This window comes from Seriola dumerili, unplaced genomic scaffold (assembly GCF_002260705.1).
Source record: "Seriola dumerili isolate Sdu_G_001 unplaced genomic scaffold, Sdu_1.0 BDQW01000291.1, whole genome shotgun sequence".
Taxonomy (NCBI): domain Eukaryota; kingdom Metazoa; phylum Chordata; class Actinopteri; order Carangiformes; family Carangidae; genus Seriola; species Seriola dumerili.
In genome coordinates this window covers 7,107,358-7,125,250 of record NW_019174546.1, presented here as the reverse complement: position 1 = coordinate 7,125,250, position 17,893 = coordinate 7,107,358, and the positions used below count along the sequence as shown (strand labels likewise).

Genomic DNA, 17,893 nt, shown 5'->3' with positions numbered 1-17,893 from the left:
ACATAGTATGACATTTTTTGACATTTTTATGCCTTACTATACTATGACGTTTTATGCCTATGCATACTATGACGTTTTTTGTCATTTTTATGTCTTACTATACTATGACGTTTTTTCACATTTTTATGCCTTACTATACTATGCCATTTTTTGACTTTTTTATGCTTTACTATATTATGATGTTTTATGCCTTAGTATAATGTGACGTTTTTTATCAATTTTTATGCCTTACTATACTATGACGTTTTTTGACATTTTTATGCCTTTCTATACTATGACATTTTTTCAGTTTATTATGCCTCACTATACTATGACGTTTTATGCCTTAACATATTATGACATTTTTTAACATTTTTGTGCCTTATTATACTATGACGTTTTTTCACTTTTTTATGCCTTACTATACTATGACGTTTTTTGACATTTTTATGCCTTATTATACTATGACGTTTTTTGACATTTTTATGCCTTTCTATACTATGACATTTTTTCAGTTTATTATGCCTTACTATACTATGACGTTTTATGCCTTAACATATTATTACATTTTTTAACATTTTTGTGCCTTATTATACTATGACGTTTTTTCACTTTTTTATGCCTTACTATACTATGACGTTTTTTCAGTTTATTATGCCTTACTATACTATGATGTTTTTTGACTTTTTTATGCCTTACTATAGCATGACGTTTTTTGACTTAATATGGTATAATGTTTTTTGTTATTTTTATGCCTTACTATACTATGGCATTTTTTGACTTTTTTATGCCTTATTATACTATGACGTTTTTTGCCATTTTTATGCCTTATTATACTATGACGTTTCATGCTTTAATATAGTATGACATTTTTTAACATTTTTATGCCTTATTATACTAAGACATTTTTTCACTTTTTTATGCCTTACTATACTATGACGTTTTATGCCTTAGTATAGTATGATGTTTTTTGTCATTTTGGGCCTTACTATACTATGACATTTTTTGCCCTTTTTATGCCTTACTATATTATGACGTTTTTTGCCATTTTTATGCCTGACTATACTATGACGTTTTATGCCTTAATATAGTATGACATTTTTTAACATTTTTATGCCTTATTATACTATGACGTTTTTTCACCTTTTTATGCCTTACTATACTATGCCGTTTTTTGACTTTTTTATGCTTTATTATATTATGATGTTTTATGCCTTAGTATAATGTGACGTTTTTTTCAAATTTTATGCCTTACTATACTATGACGTTTTTTGACATTTTTATGACTTATTATACTATGACGTTTTTTGACAATTTTNTTATGCCTTACTATACTATGAAGTTTTTTCAGTTTTTTATGCCTTACTATACTATGAGGTTTTATGCCTTAATATAGTATGACATTTTTTGCCATTTTTATGCCTTAGTATACTATGACGTTTTTTCACTTTTTTATGCCTTACTATACTCTGACGTTTTATGCCTTAGTATAGTATGATATTTTTTGACATTTTTATGCCTTACTATACTATGACGTTTTATGCCTATGTATATTATGACGTTTTTTGTCATTTTTATGTCTTACTATACTATGATGTTTCTTGACATTTTTATGCCGTACTATACTATGCTGTTTTTTGACTTTTCTATGCCGTACTATACTATGACGTTTTATTACTTAGTATAGTATGACATTTTTTGCCATTTTTATGCCTTAGTATAGTATGACGTTTTTTGACATTTTTTTGCCTTACTATACTATGACGTTTTATGCCTTAGTATAGTATGACATTTTTATGCCTTACTATACCATGAAGTTTTATGCCTTAGTATAGTATGACATTTTTATGCCTTACTTTACTATGACTTTTTTTCAGTGTTTTATGCCTTACTATACTATGATGTTTTATGCCTTAGTATAGTATGACATTTTTTAACATTTTTATGCCTTAGTATAGTATGACGTTTTTTAAATTTTTCATGCCTTACTATACTATGATGTTTTATGCCTTAGTATAGTATGATGTTTTTTGTCATTTTTGTGCCTTACTATACTATGACATTTTTTGCCATTTTCATGACTGACTATACCATGATGTTTTTTTGCCATTTTTATGCCTTACTATACTATGACATTTTATGCCTTAACATAGTATGACATTTTTTAATATTTTTATGCCTTTTTATACTATGACGTTTTTTCACTTTTTTATGCCTTGATATACTATGACGTTTTATGCCTTAGTATAGTATGACGTTTTTTGCCATTTTTATGCCTTACCATACTATGATGATTTATGCCTTAGTATAGTGTGACGTTTTTTGTCATTTTTGTGACTTACTATACTATGATGTTTTTTGACATTTTTATGCCTTGCTATACTATGACGTTTTATGCCTTAGTATAGTATGACATTTTTTGCCATTTTTGTGCCTTACTATACTTTGATGTTTTTTGCCATTTTTATGCCTGACTATACTATGACTTTTTTTGACATTTTTATGCCTTACTATACTATGACGTTTTTTCAGTTTTTTATGCCTTACTATACTATGACGTTTTATGCCTTAGTATATTATGACGTTTTTTGACATTTTTATGCCTTACTATACTATGACGTTTTGTGAGATTTTTATGCCTTACTACTATGACGTTTTTCAGTTTTTTATACGTTACTTTACTATGAAGTTTTATGCCTTATTAAAGTATGACATTTTTTGACATTTTTATGCCTTAATATACTTTGACGTTTTTTGACATTTTTATGCCTTACTATACTATGATGTTTTTTTTTACCTTTTTCCTGCCTTACTATACTATGACGTTTTATGCCTTAGTATAGTATGACAGTTTTTGTCATTTTTATGCCTCAATATACCATGACGTTTTTTGACATTTTTATGCCTTACTATACTATGATGTTGTATGCCTAAGTGTAGTATGATGTTTTTTTTCATTTTTGTGCCTTACTATACTATGACATTTTTTGCCATTTTTATGCCTTACTATATTATGACGTTTTTTGCAATTTTTATGCCTGACTATACTATGACGTTTTTTCAGTTTATTATGCCTTACTATACTATAACGTTTTATGCCTTTGTATAGTATGACGTTTTTTGACATTTTTATGCCTTACTATACTATGAAGTTTTTTGACATTTTTATGCCTTACTATACTATGTCGTTTTATGCCTTAAGATAGTATGACGTTTTTTAACATTTTTATGCCTTATTATACTATGACGTTTTTTCACTTTTTTATGCCTTACTATACTATGACGTTTTTTCACTTTTTTATGCCTTACTATACAATTAAGTTTTTTCAGTTTTTTATGCCTTAGTTTAGTATGACATTTTTTGCCATTTTTATGCCTTAGTATACTATGACGTTTTATGCCTTAGAATAGTATGATGTTTTTTGACATTTTTATGCCTTATTATACTATGACGTTTTTTGACATTTTTATGCCTTATTATACTATGCCATTTTTTGACTTTTTTATGCTTTACTATATTATGATGTTTTATGCCTCAGTATAATGTGACGTTATTATTCATTTTTATGCCTTACTATACTATGACATTTTTTCAGTTTTTTATGCCTTATTATACTATGAAGTTTTATGCCTTAGTATAGTATGACATTGTTTGACATTTTTAAGCCTTACTATATTCTGACCTTTCATGCCTTTCTATACTACAATGTTTTTTTGCCATACTATAGCATGATTTTTTTTTTAACATTTTTATGCCTTACTATAAATCTATGTTTTATGCCTTTCTATACTATGACATGTTTATCACTTGTTTTGCCTTACAGTACTATGACGTTTTTTGAGTTTTCATGCCTTACTATACCATGATGTTTAATGCCTTCGTATACTATGATGTTTTTTGTCATTTTTTTGCCTTTTTATGCCTTCCTATACTAATATGCCTTACAGTAATATGACGTTTTTTGAGTTTTCATGCCTTAATATACCACAACATTTTTATTTTTTTTCATTTTTATGCCTTACTATACTATGATGTTTTTTGACATTTTTATGCCTTACTAGCATGACTTTTTTTGGACATTTTTCCGCCTTACTATATTATAACGTTGTATGCCTTCATATACTACTAAAACTTTTTACGAGGTTTCATGCCTTGATACTATGCCTTACTGTACTATTATGTTTTTAGTCACTTTATGCCATACTATACTATGACGTTTTATGCCTTTGTATATTATGACATTTTTTGACATTTTATAGTATAGAAAGCTATAAAAAGTCATTGTATGGGAAGGAACAAAAATGTCATCACATAGAAAGGAAATAGAGTTGTTAATTAACCTAATGTGCATTCTTTAGACTTCAAGAGCTAGATATTAAACATGTGCATTTGTATATGTTCGCCGTATACAGCACCTTATACCCCTCATTTATCTTTATCTATACTTAAATGTTTCCCTTCCTTCGGCTTAATATGGAAAAAAAAAATTAGGCCAGAAATAAGATAGACATTAGTAACTACATAGAATTGTATAAAAGAGATAAATCAACAAATGTGAAATAAGTAGAAATAATATAATAATGAAAAAAGTAAATTGTGCTTAAATAATAGGAAGAAGTATAAAAGTAATATGACTTCAATACTAAAACTACAGAGAGTAAATTACACCAATTTTCCACTCTTGGGTGAACCTGCCAGACACAGCTACAGCTTTTAACATGGACTGTGATAACGCTATGTCTTTTCTCTCCATTCCTGCACCAGACCACATCTTGAAACCACAGACCACCAGCACTTATAAAATAAATGGAGCATTGTAGGGCCTGCATCTGCAAGGGATATTTCCTCCTCCACCAACTGTAATTTCGTCTTTGTTTTTACTATGAGTGATGGCATGTCGGTGTCAGTGAGAAAATGAGACATGACTGTGCAGGAATAAATTCTATGTATTGTTGTCTGTTTCATTTGTATTCAAATCGTTTGACACCATTGTTGTGCATTAAAAATGCTCAGAGAAAAAACAGATAATGATGCATGAATGAAAATGTGCTTTATACACAATGAGAAACAGTTTGCCATTATGTGTTTACATTAAAACATTGCTTTTTTATGTAATTCATTTACTACAGTTATTAAATAACAAGGCTCAGTGACAGAGTGAATGAGTTAGAGTGAGAAAAATGAGAATAGGTATGTGTTGGAGATGAGGAAAAGTGTATATATATATATATATATATATATATATACATATATGTGTGTGTGAATGTATGTTCAAATAATAATGACAGAGAAATACAGACATAGGAAGTGATACAGTCCGGGGTGGGTGGGTGGGGGGTTGATTCGGGGCCCAAAGTGAGCGGCGCCACTCTCAGCCCACTTCCGTGCACTCTGCAATCCGTCAGGCTGAGTGCTGAGAGCTCCTCTCTCTTCGTCCTCCACTTCTCTCCGGCTTAATTACAGCCTTGGACTGCCTCAGGGGCCAAGCCTCCAGAAATGGGGACCATGACAGCTCCATGAAGAGACCACTCCAAAAAAATTATTAACCGACCCAGGAATTAGATGAAAGGTGGCCTTTGCCCTTTTGGATTTTTCTTTTTTTTTCTTTTTCTTTTTTTCATCATTCAAACCACATCTAATAATCGGATAATTGTCAAAGGTCTGTATGGGTGCCAGTGAGAGCAAAATCAAAGGGGAGACATGATCATATTAATCATAATAGAGACCTTTGCGTCCAATTTATGTGTGATGAGAGACTGCTCCAAAAGCTCTCAGACAGGGGCAATTATATGACAAACGTTCATGAGACTATGGGGGCAAAAAGAATAACAGTGACCGTACCAGACTTGTCATGTGATCTGTGGCAGTCTCATTCCCAAACAGTCTCACCCCTCCTCTTTTTACTCCAACGCACCTCCATACAGCATGCACCTACATCTCGCTCCACAGACACACACACACACACACACACACACACACACACACACAAGGACCCCCACTGCCATCCCAAATTCCATGTAAGAATGGTGAAAGAGGTGGTTGGTGTGAGTGAGGGGCTTGCACAGCTACACACACACACACGCACACACACACACACACACACACACACACACACACACACACACACACACCACACACACACACACACATATACACATCCTTCTCCTGGGTTAACCCAGACATGCTCTGCAGACCTCCAGCTGATTAAACTATGTGCTTTTCAATCTGTGAGCTTTGGCCCTCGCTGCAGATTCTTGTGCTTTTCCCCGTCACTACAGTAACACCATCCCCTGTGTCTCTGCACTGCACTCAGACAGAATCACACTAACAGAGCCAGAAGAGGGGGAGCTGCCAAAAAAGGCATTATTACATATGAAATACATCAGAAATACATCTGAGTTACTTTTTTCAATGAAAGGAATGCTAATAAGGCATCCTGATCATACATCAGTAATGTAAAGTGTTCAACTGTTTTTCTCCCTGCTATGTATTAACTCAAATGAACCTAAAATATTTGGGATGAACTGACCCTTAACAGCTGTTGTGTTATAATGTTAAAAACAGGGATAGAAGTATAATAATAAATGCAACATTATTAAAATAACAGCTCGCAGGCATTCAGATAATCTATGGGTTTAGTAAAACTAAAGATGAAACTGAGAATATACAGTATGTGACATCTGAGGGCAGGTATTCAGTAGCGAGCAAAAGCCTGGCTGCTGGAGCCAATGCAGGCCACGCTCAGGGCTTCCAGCGAGTGTAACTGATTTGTCCAAATCATCTTAAAACAGTGGAAAATTGCCACAGATTAGGATTTGACAAGCAGTTGCGGTTGGCCAGTGTGGCCTCTGACAGCAGGTTATGTTAAACACATGTACAGTAATATCCTGTGTGTGCAAAAGCACATTCTTCACACTCCCTCTTTATTGAGTGGCTGCTCTGCGGGACGACATTCCTTCAGTACATTACTCCCTGTGCCCGACGCTCTCCTCTGCTATGCTGAATATGCACAGGTGGCTGAGAGACCCCCTTCCAAAGATCTCTGAGCGGAGGAGAGGGAGGAAAATCAGCAGGCTTTTTTCAGCATATGAAACAAATGTTTGGCATTCCACTGAGCACTGCTCTGCTGTAGACCTGTCTGTTAACAGGCGGCAGTACGCCAGGGCTTGTTGGCAACTGATTTGACTTTGGCTTCCAAGAAATTTCAGAAGCAAAGAGGAACTGTACACCTCGCCTCTCCTGCTGTTATTCTTTTGAGGTATTTTGGACGTTCTGTGCTGGTGTATCCCATCGCTCATCTGTAACCAATTAATAGTGGACCTAAAAAAACGCTACAGATGTAATTACTCAGGAATTTTCTCACTTACACGTGTGGTATGTGTCCTTATTTTAAGGACTGCTTTGTAGCACTGACAAATGACCAGAACAGGCCCAACTATGTCACACATCCTAACAACAAGTTCAGAGACCACTGCTTTACTGTATGTGTGAGGAACGGGTACACAAGGTACATTCTTTGCATGACACAAAAACACTGAATACCATATGGGCAGGTCACCTTGTAAATGATGTTCGGCTGGTCGGTTTCCTCCACGTTATGAACAACACTGACTGTGTAGACTGACAGCAGCAGATCTTGAGGATCAAATATTTTTTCACTTACATCCAGCTGACGTGAAACTTGTTTATTATAAAATAACGTCACTTTGAATCTACTTTGTTCCATCTACAAAACTCAGCCCGCAACAAGCACCAAGTCTACAAAGGGAGCCCTAAATGACTTTTTGCAACCTTCTGAAGCCACTGTTCTGCAGAATACCAAGATTTTAAAACCTGCACACAAGCATATATAAGGAATATGTAAAACGTCTTACAGTTTATACAGTAATAATTGATATTACATATAGGTGTGCAAAATCTTTTATAAATTGATGGAGGAAGTCTATTATACTTACAAGTTTGAAAAGTAAAAGTCCTCATTATTTTGGATGATGCACATTATAGTATTACTACGGATAAATTCATGTGTAAGAAGTATTGTTATATTCCAGATGGTCAAGATGGAAACAATTACACACACTGCTGGGTTATTTCATCTACAAAAATGCACCGTATTTAATAACGATAACTGTTTTTTTTTGTAGCTATGCAAAATATTAATACGCAATGTTTCCAATAATTATGGCTGTAAATAAAAAAATAAATGCAGTGTGAAAGATGTATAAAGAGGAAGGTAAAGTATACTACTTGAGTAAATGTTCTTAGTTACATTCCACCATTGCTTTTGTATTCATTCAGTGTTGTAGCTTAAACGGTATCAAAAGCTTGAAATAGTCATCTTATGTATGGATTGGTCACAGTTTATGTGCTTAAACCATATCCAGGTCATGCAGGGTCATGTGCAGGAGCCTCTTGGGTCTCAAGAGCAGTGGACATACACAAGCATATACAAACATGTATGTGAACACTTGTACATAAACACACCTATGTGCAGACCAGCACTAAAGACACACACACACACACACACACACACACACACACACAGAAAAAGCACAAACAGATGGCAGATGAGCCCATTTAAGCTCCCAAAGTTCACTGCAAGTGTCACTGAATCATTGAAAAATGACACACACGCATGTTGGCGCCCCCCAACGAATGAATCCACGCATTGCAGTTGCTTGGATCTACTGTGTGTGGGCTCTTCTAACTGAGACCTGATACATTTAAAAACATTTCTGTGGGTATTTCTCATGGGTTATATCATTATTTCCTAGAATGTGTCTAATAACCTGACGGTCTGCAGTACATGTTAAAGTATATGTAGAATATCCAGACCTCCACTAAACCCCACAGCTAAGGTAAAAAAAAAAAAAAAGTAAAGTAAAGTAAAAATATATGGGTCAATCATTTTTCTTGAAGTTGTCATTTCAAATAAATCTTAAAAGAGCCATACCGTAAATGTTATCTTGTGGTCTGCGTATTGCCCCAGCGTATTGCCCCGATGGTTTAAAAGGAATAACGGAGTCGAGGCAATTCATCAGGAGACCACAAGCTATTCGGGGGTGTGACTACAGTCACTGGGGTCTATATATTGAGATGTTTTGTCCAGTGGCTTTATGTGAATGAGAGAGAAGCTGCCCAGAGAAAAGTCACCGCAGCAGGACAGTGCGTTTCCTCGCTTTGACACCATATGCTCCCAGACGCCGGAATGGATTCCTGTTTTCGCGCACTTTGCATGACTTTTGTCCTTGCCTCGTTCAGCCGGAGGTCAGGTGCGGTCGGACCGGTTATCAGATGCGAGCCATGTGATGTTGGAGCGCGGCTTTTGTGCAAACCTCTGCCCAAGGACTGCGCCGAGAAAGTCCGCGAACCGGGCTGCGGCTGTTGCATGACTTGCGCGCTGAGCTTCGGTCAGCCGTGCGGCGTGTACACCGGCAGATGTGGCTCCGGACTGACTTGTCAGCATCAGCCCGGTGAGACGAAACCTCTGCAGGCTCTGCTGGAGGGACGGGGGATCTGTGCAAACGCTACAAACAAGAGAGTAGCCGTCAGACCAACACCTCCGGCCAATGAACTGCCAGGTAAATCTCACGCCATCGACAACTTAGTCACTGGACATTAATGTGCAATAACTTTACGGACTTTTATTTGTTAGCTTCCTGAATCTGAACGCTTCTCATCACGACACAAGTTGTGTTGATAAGACATAGAGGGGAAGTGAGATACTTTTTGTCTCTGATGTCAATAACTGACATCACTCATTACATTTTCTTCATTTAGGGAAAGAAAGGGTGCAGGATGAGACAAGTTGAAGCACATTTAAGAAAGATTTTTGACCCCTAGTAGAGACTTTGTGCAAAAAAAAAGAAAAAAGGACAAAATCAGAAGGGTGAGAACCTCTCTGAATCAGTTACCTAAGACTGAAAGTTGATTTTTAGGATCCTGCCCTGAGATAGTGTAACTATTTAGCCTGTGCTCTCAAAAAGAGGACTGAATGAATTAAAAGTTTAATATAGAAACACATTTGTAATGTGATAGAAGTCTTATTGCATATTTCTATTCAGTTCCTGCCAAAGCTGAAAGATGGACCTAATTTCAGGAAATGCTTCTGAAAAATGGAACCACTCATGTCCCTCAATCTGATCTCCAGCTTAAAAAGTGAAATGCGTTTGACTCAACATGAAAATGTGCTGCCTTAAATGGAAGATTATATATCCTAGTGTACTGTTTTGTGAGTAAACACATGTTTCTATTCAACCTTCAGCAGAAAATGTTGACACTCAGGACGAAGAGCGGAATTCCACCGGCTCAGGCCTTCAGATCTTGTACAGCACCCACAGACCCATGGCACCCCTGAGACCTCCGCTTCACCCTTTCTTCTCCTCTGCCAAGTCAGAAGTCCTGAGACGGGAGCAGCAGAAGAGAACCCAGAGCTTTAAAATGGAGGAGCTCCCGGGACCACTCATCACAGACCAACAAAACTTCTCTCTAGAAACCAAACAGGAGCCTGAGTATGTAAGTACCACAACCAATATTTTTCTGTCTTCAGAGCACACTGGAGGAATGTTTTTCTCCTCTTCCTCTGTGTTTTGGTGTTTTTCTCCCCCTGCGGGTGATGAAATGTTTTGGGTAGCGGTGCTGACGGTTGGCAGGCATCGTCGCGAGCAGTAGAATGGCATGGAAGCGAGCGGGTACGATGGCCCTGCGGCTGACCTGGGTCAGGCGGTTGTTTGGCCACAAGGCGTCCGCGTGCCGGGCGTACTGAGAGCCAGCAAATGATGGATTGGCCTATGTGAGTGCCTGTTGGGAAGCCCTGCTGCTATTTTGATCTTCTCTTTGGACAGAGAAGTGAGCACACACTAGTAATGGGCTTTGACTGGCTGCTTTGATTAGTGACTGGAGTACTTGGACTTGAGGACAAGCCTTCTGGCTCCCTCTTTGAGCTCTTTGAATTCACTTTATCCCCCATCCTTTGTGTAAAGTGTAAGAGTTCTAAGCAGCTTTGGCAAACTGTTAAGCCCCTACAAGTCGGTCAGATGAATACAATTCTCATCCGTCACCTCTTTTCATATTGCAGCCACCATTGTTTAAGTATTACAGCAGAGCAGTGTGTGATGCGGTGTGAGCCAGCTTTGTTAACGTCTTTATTTACAAACCCCATCACATTTGTGTCAAAGTCATGCTGCAGAAGGAAATACCTTGAGCTAATGGCATCAGCTTGCTTTCAGATTTTCTGAAGAGCTTTCATGTTTGAGCTGGAAATGAAAGTATTTCAAGTACTGGGGAAAGTGCAGTAACTTCTCATGTGTTCCCTCATCTGTAGGGTCCCTGTCGGAGAGAGATTGAGAGCATTCTCAGCAGCCTCAAGATTACAGACATTCTCAACCCCAGAGGTTTCCGCATACCAAACTGTGACAAGAAGGGCTTCTATAAGAAAAAGCAGGTAAAACGGCACATTCAAAGCACCATCATTTGATACTGACTGCAGGATAATTATAGGTTCATGCATCGATTTCATGAGAGGCTACGCATTATTATTAGATCTAAACTTTCAACCTGTTTAATAGGTTTAAAAGCTGCAAAAATGAAACCTGCACTTCCTTTTTTTTTTTTTTTTTTACAGGATACATTAATAAAGATTCAATGCTCAAGTCTAGTGACTCAAACTTTAGTTCTCCTGCAGCCCAATTACAGATGTGTAGCTGTCCTCCTGTATTCATTGGTAGTTATTAGAGCCTCATCATTGCACCACCACACCAGTGAGGTAGACCCTAGCCACTGACTCTGGAGACAGGAACCACAGGGGCCAAACCCCAGTGGGGTTGACGGCTGGGACGATGGCCGTTTAACGGGAACCCTCCCAGGGAGACAGACGTCAAGGTGGCCACCGGCACCCGATGCGCTCGCCCCATAATTGCTGGACTTTTGAGAAGCAGGCACAGAAATAGAGCTGCAGCCATCCCCACGCTCACATGGTTCACCCACGATCGGGTTGTAATAAATGAGTGGTTCTGACGCATTCATATGGAGGCACTTAGGGCTCCTGTGCCACTGCATCACCGAGGCAGCTTTTCTTATTACATAGCAGTCCCTCCTGCTTAATGGAAGTGTTCGCTTTGACCTGCAATCATCTCATAACCAGCCTCACAACGCCAGGCTCATTGTCTTTGTTTATGTAGAATGGACCTAGTGTACCGTGCTGAGCCCTCAGGCGCTGAAGGAGTGGCAGACATTTCATGTTGGTCAGTTTAATTTGGACGTTTGCATGATTTTAAGCAAAAACATCTCTTATTACAGCTCTTAATAACAGTAAATGTCTTTTTAGAGAAAAAAAATATACCCAAGGCAGACTTCATGCTAGGAGCAGATCCACTTTTCTTAAGTAAATTGGGCTTAAATTTTTGATGACCACATTAGTTTCCCTACCATATGGTTTGTGATACTTTTGTTTTGCAGCTGAAATTTTAAATCCGTTATGGCACATTTTTGTCCTCACAAAATGTAGTGGAGATAAGACATTTTGTTTTCAAAATTTAACACATAATGAACCGTCTCCTTCCAAACTTCCCAAGCAACAGTGGCCTTATAGAGAGAGAGAGTGCTGCTTGCTCTCACTCAGACACCGCTGAAATATTGAACTAAATAAGAATGCCCCCCCCCCCCGCTCCCCTCTCTCTGATCAGCTCTGACTCCTCTGTGGAGCAGTAGCACAGTTGCTTTAGCCCTTGAAATGAATGGCTGCATGTTTTACTAGAGTGGAGGTTGACCTTTAGTAAAATTGGCAGTAAAATAACAGCCCTTGGGTAGCTCCACAGACTCTGTAAGTCATTTGTAGTACCCATAATTTGGAGCTGTGGGGTATAATCAGCAACAGATGATTCGTACTGGCCACCAGCTTCTGAAAATAGATCTTGGTTCTCAGTTGTTCACAAACGGGACTAAGCAAATATTTTACCAGGTTTCTGTTTACCTTAAAGGTCTCTATATGTGTGTGCAACAGGAGGTAGACCATAAAAGCAGCTCAAAATACCACAGCGTGTTGGATAGCCAAGGCTGCGTCGACTCAGCACAATCTGACCATTAATACCTCTTAACTATTGCTGTTCTACTTCATTGAGTAAAGTGGCTTGTTACCCATAATGCTGCATATTCAACTTGGATTTACACATTTAGCAGCTTTTTTTTTTTTTTTTTCCTTCCCCCTTCTATTTCTCTTCCCTCCCTTTCACCTTGTCCCTTCCTTCACTTTCAGTGCCGTCCATCCAAAGGCAGAAAGCGTGGCTTCTGTTGGTGTGTGGACAAATACGGGCAGCCTTTGCCAGGTTTTGATGGGAAGGAGCGAGGAGACGCCCAGTACTACAACTCCGAGAGCCAATAGGAGCGGAGCAGGACGGAGGGAGGGAGGGTGGGAGTGAGAGCAAGAAGAATTGTAAACAAATGGAGACACTGAGGATATTGGGAGAGAGGTCAAGAGATGGCTCAACCGATATGTGGATGTTTGCTATTTCTATCTGTTGCCTGTGGGACCTTTTTTCTGAGGCAGAGCAAAGGGAACAGAGGAAGAGTACCAGGAGGAAAAAGCCTCCGTGTTGCAGATACACTCTGTACTTTTCTGCGACGGATGGATACTTTATAAGCTGTTTGTCCCTCACCCGACCTGGACGGCTTCTGAGAGGAGGATACACTCCAAAGAATTTATCTCAGAGGCCTTATTCCGATTATAAGACACAGAGACATTTACTTGTACTTGTCACAAACGTTGATGAGAGTGCTCTTCATTTACGCACAATTAAGTGGCATTGCACATGTGTACACGCTTGTGATGTGTAATCATAATTTGTATGCTTGATGATTTGTTATCAAAGACGTCGCGTGTGGTCATGACAACCATAAGATGTATGTTATGTCTGAATATGTCTCTCAGAGTAAGCATGCAGTGCCTTACGATGAACTCCTATGAAATTCCACTTTTTGCAGTTGCTTCCTGCTCCTCAGGGCAGTTGGACTGGAACTGTGCAGCTCAAAACACTACAGTGCATAAAGTTTTTACGCTGGATCTCACGCCACAGAGAGCAAGAGGGACATTTTCTGTTATCTGTACCGTGGTTGTTACTGTTTTGTTGTCACTTTGCATAAGCTGAATTTTTTTCTGGGATCAAGGCCACAAACCGTTATCTCTGATCTCTGTGTAGCCAGTGATCATTTTCATCACTTGCCTTGGTTTAAGTAAATATGCTGTTTGCATGTACAATGCAACCCTCAGAGGTCTATTTTTACTTAATAAAGGCAGTATAAAATGATCCCGGTATTGTTATTTTTCTTTTTTTCTTAGCATGTATGAAACCGAGTGGGGAAAAAATACATTAAAACATGACCCGATCATGATGAATATAATATAATATTTAATTGGATACACATCAACAGAATTAGGAGACTATATACATTGTTTCAACAAAACTAATAACGGAATAGCAGCATTCCTGGCAAATAGCATTCATAAAAAAATCAGGTCCACTGCACATGACCTCAACAACAAACAGAAGCATAAACACAAGTGAATCATAATAAATACTAGAATAGAAGCTAAAATAGGTCAAAAAAGAAAAAAAAAAAAAAAAAAAAAAGACCACAGTGACCCTCTAGACAAATACAAAAGGTGAGAAATGTGTAGCTGAGAAGAGCCCTCAGCAACCCTCTGCTAAACCTGTGGACCTGCAGAGACTAGTAGAGGTAGACAAATGCAGAAGAACCCATCCTAAACCTCACGGTGGCTTGGATGAGCCCTGATATGTTTGTGCTTGGCCACTGTGCACATACTTGCGGCACTTTAAGTATTTCCCCCAATACCCATTGAGGAAACGCCAATGGAGATACATTCAGACAATGTCAACATGTTGAATGAATGAGCGGCTGTGTTGTTCCGTGCCATGCACAGCTCCAGTTTTGAATGAATGAGAAAAAAAAAAACAAAAAAAAACCTGATCCTGAAGACTCTGAAATGGGCTTGGCATAGCTGCGGACCTGTGGTTTTGAGCAATGGAGTTATTTAGTCAGAAACACAAATGTATACAGTGTTGCCCTATTTACAATTGAAAAAAAAACAGGCAAACATATAAAAAATCTAAAAACGACAAATGGTTAATGCTAGGAAGAATATACAAGTAGTGAATAAATAAGTCTTGATACATACATCATGTAAATAAAATGAATAAATGGGTTTTTGTAAAAGGAAGTCAGTTCACCAGGTGGTTGCATGTAGATATTAAGTTAAGAAACATGTTTGCTTTTGTCGGTATGCGTTTGTGTGTGTGTGTGTGTGGGTGTTTATGATTGGTAGCGTGTCTGTCCCTCAGTGTGTGACTTCTTGATGACACTCTGAATCACCCAGCAGGTCGCTTGATCCTGGGATCTTCTTCCCATTCCAGGGAGACACACACCAGCAGCGAGCGGGCGGCCCAACCAGAGAGGACTCACACTGAAGGAGACACAGAGATGGGGGGAACCACATGAATCAAACACCCCGGTAGTTTCAGGTGAATCTATTTCAACAGGTTTAAATCAATCTTTATTTTGTGAAACGCTCAAGTTCCCACCTGCTTGGCCTTGTAGAAGCCGTACTTGTCACAGTTGGGGAGGTAGAAAGTTGTGAACTTCTCTCCTAGTTTCTGCTGAGAGCTGGCTATCATGTCCAGTGCGTTGTGCAGTTCAATGTGACAGGGTCCCTGTACAAAAAAGAAAGACAAACAGTGAGAACTACACCCACACATCAACATATTATAACTCCAGTTATCTCTCTGGAACCATGGTCCCTCAAAACCAAGAGCTCCCTCTTGTGGAAGGAAGGTATATTTCGTTGAATCATCTTTATCAGTCCATGTTTTCTCCTCACCTGTTGTTCCAGTTTGTTGCGGATAGCATTGACCTTGGCCTTGATGCTCTCTTGGCCCTCAGCAGTGTCATGGTGGTCAAAGGGAAGGTTGAGGCCCAACAGGTAGTGCAGGGAGCCATGGTCAGGGAGTCCTTCAGTTTCCTCTGTAGAAGTAAAATAAACATGTTTCAAATGTTTCCTGTTGTGTAAGATTGTATGTGTTGCTTTGCAATCAAAGTGAAGCATTTTATAACCATGACAGTAGGAAATATTGACAACTAAGACATAGGTAAGCCTTGAAAAAAGTAGATTACCTTGGCCCAAGTCTTCAGTGCAGACCCCTTGCCCCCTGGTCAGAGCATGGAGAGGTCTGGCCTCACCCGGCCTGGCAGTGCAGCGGAGACCCTCACCACAGTGGGCTGTGTGAACTCCACAGGATGCACCTTTGTCCAGAGCGCAGGCCATGCAGCAGCCGCAGCCAGGCTCCCTCAGCACCTGCTTACACTCAGCCGGGATGGCAGGACAGTTGTTCTGTTTCTCCTGCGTGCAGGGGGCACAGCGGATTGGCTCCGGTCCCACCACTGGGGATGATCTCACCATGGCTAAAACAGCCAGAGCCACTCCTGCCACAAATGTCTTCTCATATAATCCAGGCATCTCCGGTCTTCAGATAAATATTGTATGCTCTTCCTTTTGGACTTGCTTCTGTGAAGACTGGAGCTTTCTTTCTAAAGTGATTTCTGCGAACCAGCAGTATTTATATGGAGATCTGGCCTCCAGTGGAGTTAATGTTTGACACAGCGACCATAGATATAAAATAGTTTTGACGAAGCTGCTGTAAACCGTGGATGACCCTGCTTGACGTGCGTAGATCCAAGTTCACAAGGTCTGTTGTCAATATTGACTTTGGAACATAAAGCGACATCAAAACAACCCTGTTTTTGGACGACCAAATTACTGATCTGTCTTTACCTTTGAGGTTATGAAAACATGAATACTCCTCTTTACAGAAAGTATCAATGAAGCACTGAAGAATAAATAACATCCACAAAAGGAATACTATAATCCAAGGAGTTATAGGCTACGAGATAATGACTGGTGATTAGGAAAACTGACTACTGTTGTCAAACACTTATTTTGTCAAGTAATGCTGACCGATATTTTGATTTGACACTGTTTTGACACTAAAACCCTATTTGTCCCTGTAGTGTCTTTGGTGAAGGTTCCTCTTATCAGGCAGACAGATAAACAAGATCGTTCGCCTTTAAAATTGCATAACCCTAACATTATGAATCGCTCTGCTGGAATCACAACATGTTTGTCTGAAGAAAGACGGTAGTAACCAGTTGTTTCCTTGGTGTAGTATCGGTCATAATTATCTATGGCAAACGTCAAATACCTCGGCACAGGCTATGTGTGATATACACACACCAACACTGCTTCTGCTGTGGACTCTATATGATCCATTTTGTAAGATCTTTGTTTAACTGAACACAGAATTCCTGTTATCCAACCCCACTGACTGAAAATGTAACATGTGAACAACAAATAACCCCCTCCCCCCCACAGTAATAACCCTTGAACCAAGAAAGACTAATAAAGTGATCTTGATTAAATCAAATATTTTTTAATATTATTATTTACACTATAAGTTGCCATAAACCCCAGCATGTGTACAAGGATGAGATGAATATTGCAGGGTCAGTCAAGGTCCTGGATGCTGTTGGAGGTGAGGATTCTGGTTTACCGCGCAATGAAAAATAAGATTGTATGGGTTGTGTGTATACTGTACAATTATTTGATAGGAAGGTTAAAACCCGTCTTTGGACTTAGACAAAACGTTTTAAGAGTAACTATACAGAAAAAGATTTTGGAATGACAAAACAATTCAGTATATTGATTGAAATAGAGCAGTGGTAGAATGACACCAAGTACAGTACTCTACTTGACTACTTTATTCTTTTACTTCACTACATCTGAGGAGCAAATATTGAAACCTGTAGTTAGTTGCAGCTTAACATTTATAACAAAATCAATGAGCTCAT

General features: G+C 38.6%; 2 protein-coding genes across 2 annotated transcripts; one reads left to right on the top strand and one right to left on the bottom strand.

The window, feature by feature from the left end:
* The first annotated feature begins 9,113 nt into the window (after positions 1–9,113).
* Positions 9,114–13,367, top strand: LOC111231074 (insulin-like growth factor-binding protein 3). Its single transcript, XM_022758055.1, has 4 exons — positions 9,114–9,561; positions 10,245–10,495; positions 11,304–11,423; positions 13,233–13,367. The coding sequence occupies exons 1-4, from the start codon at positions 9,171–9,173 to the stop codon at positions 13,356–13,358; spliced, it is 888 nt and encodes a 295-aa protein (XP_022613776.1). The 5' UTR covers positions 9,114–9,170; the 3' UTR covers positions 13,359–13,367.
* A 1,024-nt stretch (positions 13,368–14,391) lies between these two features.
* Positions 14,392–16,559, bottom strand: LOC111231073 (insulin-like growth factor-binding protein 1). Its single transcript, XM_022758054.1, has 4 exons — positions 16,163–16,559; positions 15,870–16,012; positions 15,574–15,702; positions 14,392–15,455 (listed from the first exon to the last, which is right to left on the bottom strand). Exons 1-4 carry the CDS (start codon positions 16,503–16,505, stop codon positions 15,330–15,332), a joined length of 741 nt encoding a protein of 246 aa, XP_022613775.1. The 5' UTR covers positions 16,506–16,559; the 3' UTR covers positions 14,392–15,329.
* Between the last annotated feature and the right edge of the window lie 1,334 nt (positions 16,560–17,893).

Bases quoted from the DNA above. Each gene is read 5' to 3' on its own strand.
- LOC111231073 (XM_022758054.1), bottom strand. From the start codon at position 16,505: ATGCCTGGATTATATGAGAAGACATTTGTGGCAGGAGTGGCTCTGGCT. The intron at 16,013-16,162 runs GTAATCTACTTT...TTACTTCTACAG, and splicing joins CACTGAAGACTTGGGCCAAG to AGGAAACTGAAGGACTCCCT. The intron at 15,456-15,573 runs GTGGGAACTTGA...TGTCTCCTTCAG, and splicing joins GCTTCTACAAGGCCAAGCAG to TGTGAGTCCTCTCTGGTTGG.
- LOC111231074 (XM_022758055.1), top strand. From the start codon at position 9,171: ATGCTCCCAGACGCCGGAATGGATTCCTGTTTTCGCGCACTTTGCATG. The intron at 9,562-10,244 runs GTAAATCTCACG...TTCAACCTTCAG, and splicing joins TCCGGCCAATGAACTGCCAG to CAGAAAATGTTGACACTCAG. The intron at 10,496-11,303 runs GTAAGTACCACA...CCTCATCTGTAG, and splicing joins CCAAACAGGAGCCTGAGTAT to GGTCCCTGTCGGAGAGAGAT.